The sequence below is a fragment of the Penaeus monodon genome, chromosome 28 (genome assembly GCF_015228065.2).
Source record: "Penaeus monodon isolate SGIC_2016 chromosome 28, NSTDA_Pmon_1, whole genome shotgun sequence".
Lineage (NCBI taxonomy): Eukaryota > Metazoa > Arthropoda > Malacostraca > Decapoda > Penaeidae > Penaeus > Penaeus monodon.
In genome coordinates this window covers 12,557,727-12,558,248 of record NC_051413.1, presented here as the reverse complement: position 1 = coordinate 12,558,248, position 522 = coordinate 12,557,727, and the positions used below count along the sequence as shown (strand labels likewise).

General features: G+C 37.9%; 1 protein-coding gene across 1 annotated transcript in view; it reads right to left on the bottom strand.

Annotated features, from left to right (window-relative positions):
* The window catches only part of LOC119591368 (DNA primase small subunit-like), an 8,640-nt gene extending 8,271 nt beyond the window's left edge, over positions 1 to 369 (bottom strand). Inside the window, exon 1 of the mRNA XM_037940108.1 lies at positions 141 to 369. Within this exon, the coding sequence (XP_037796036.1) occupies positions 141 to 252 (112 nt within the window). The 5' untranslated portion in view covers positions 253 to 369. The remainder of the gene's footprint in view (positions 1 to 140) is intronic.
* Positions 370 to 522: the final 153 nt, after the last annotated feature.

The window sequence follows — 522 nt, the reverse complement described above, 5'->3', positions numbered from 1 at the left end:
CACCAAAACACAGTAATATATATAAACAACTCCTAAAATACACATCAAATATAACAAATAACAATCTAATTAACTCAAAGCTTAGTAATTACCCAAGAAATACGCCCCAAAACACTTAAAAAACGAAGCAAAATAACCACCATTTCCATAACTGAGCCATCGGTAGTACTGGTTGTAAGGGAAAAGCCTCTTGTAATAGACCGGCAGCAGATCTGGCAGCATCTCGGGGTCGAAGGACGTCGAGGAAGGCATAATTGCGGGGGGAAATCAGCCGAAAATCCCTTAAAATTGGTTAAAATTTGGTTAAATTTGGTTTTCTGGCGCAAACTCGTCGTCCCGTTTTCTCGCCCGAAAATAAACAAACATTTGGCGGGAAAAGCGGCTCGAGATCCGAGGGAAAGTTGGCGGTCTTATGAAAGTTATGTTTTGAATATTTTGATTTGTTGTCTGCTTGTGTTTTAGAAGAGAGGGAGAATTTCTGTATTTGTTTTTTATAATTATTTTACTTTTGTATTTCCTGTT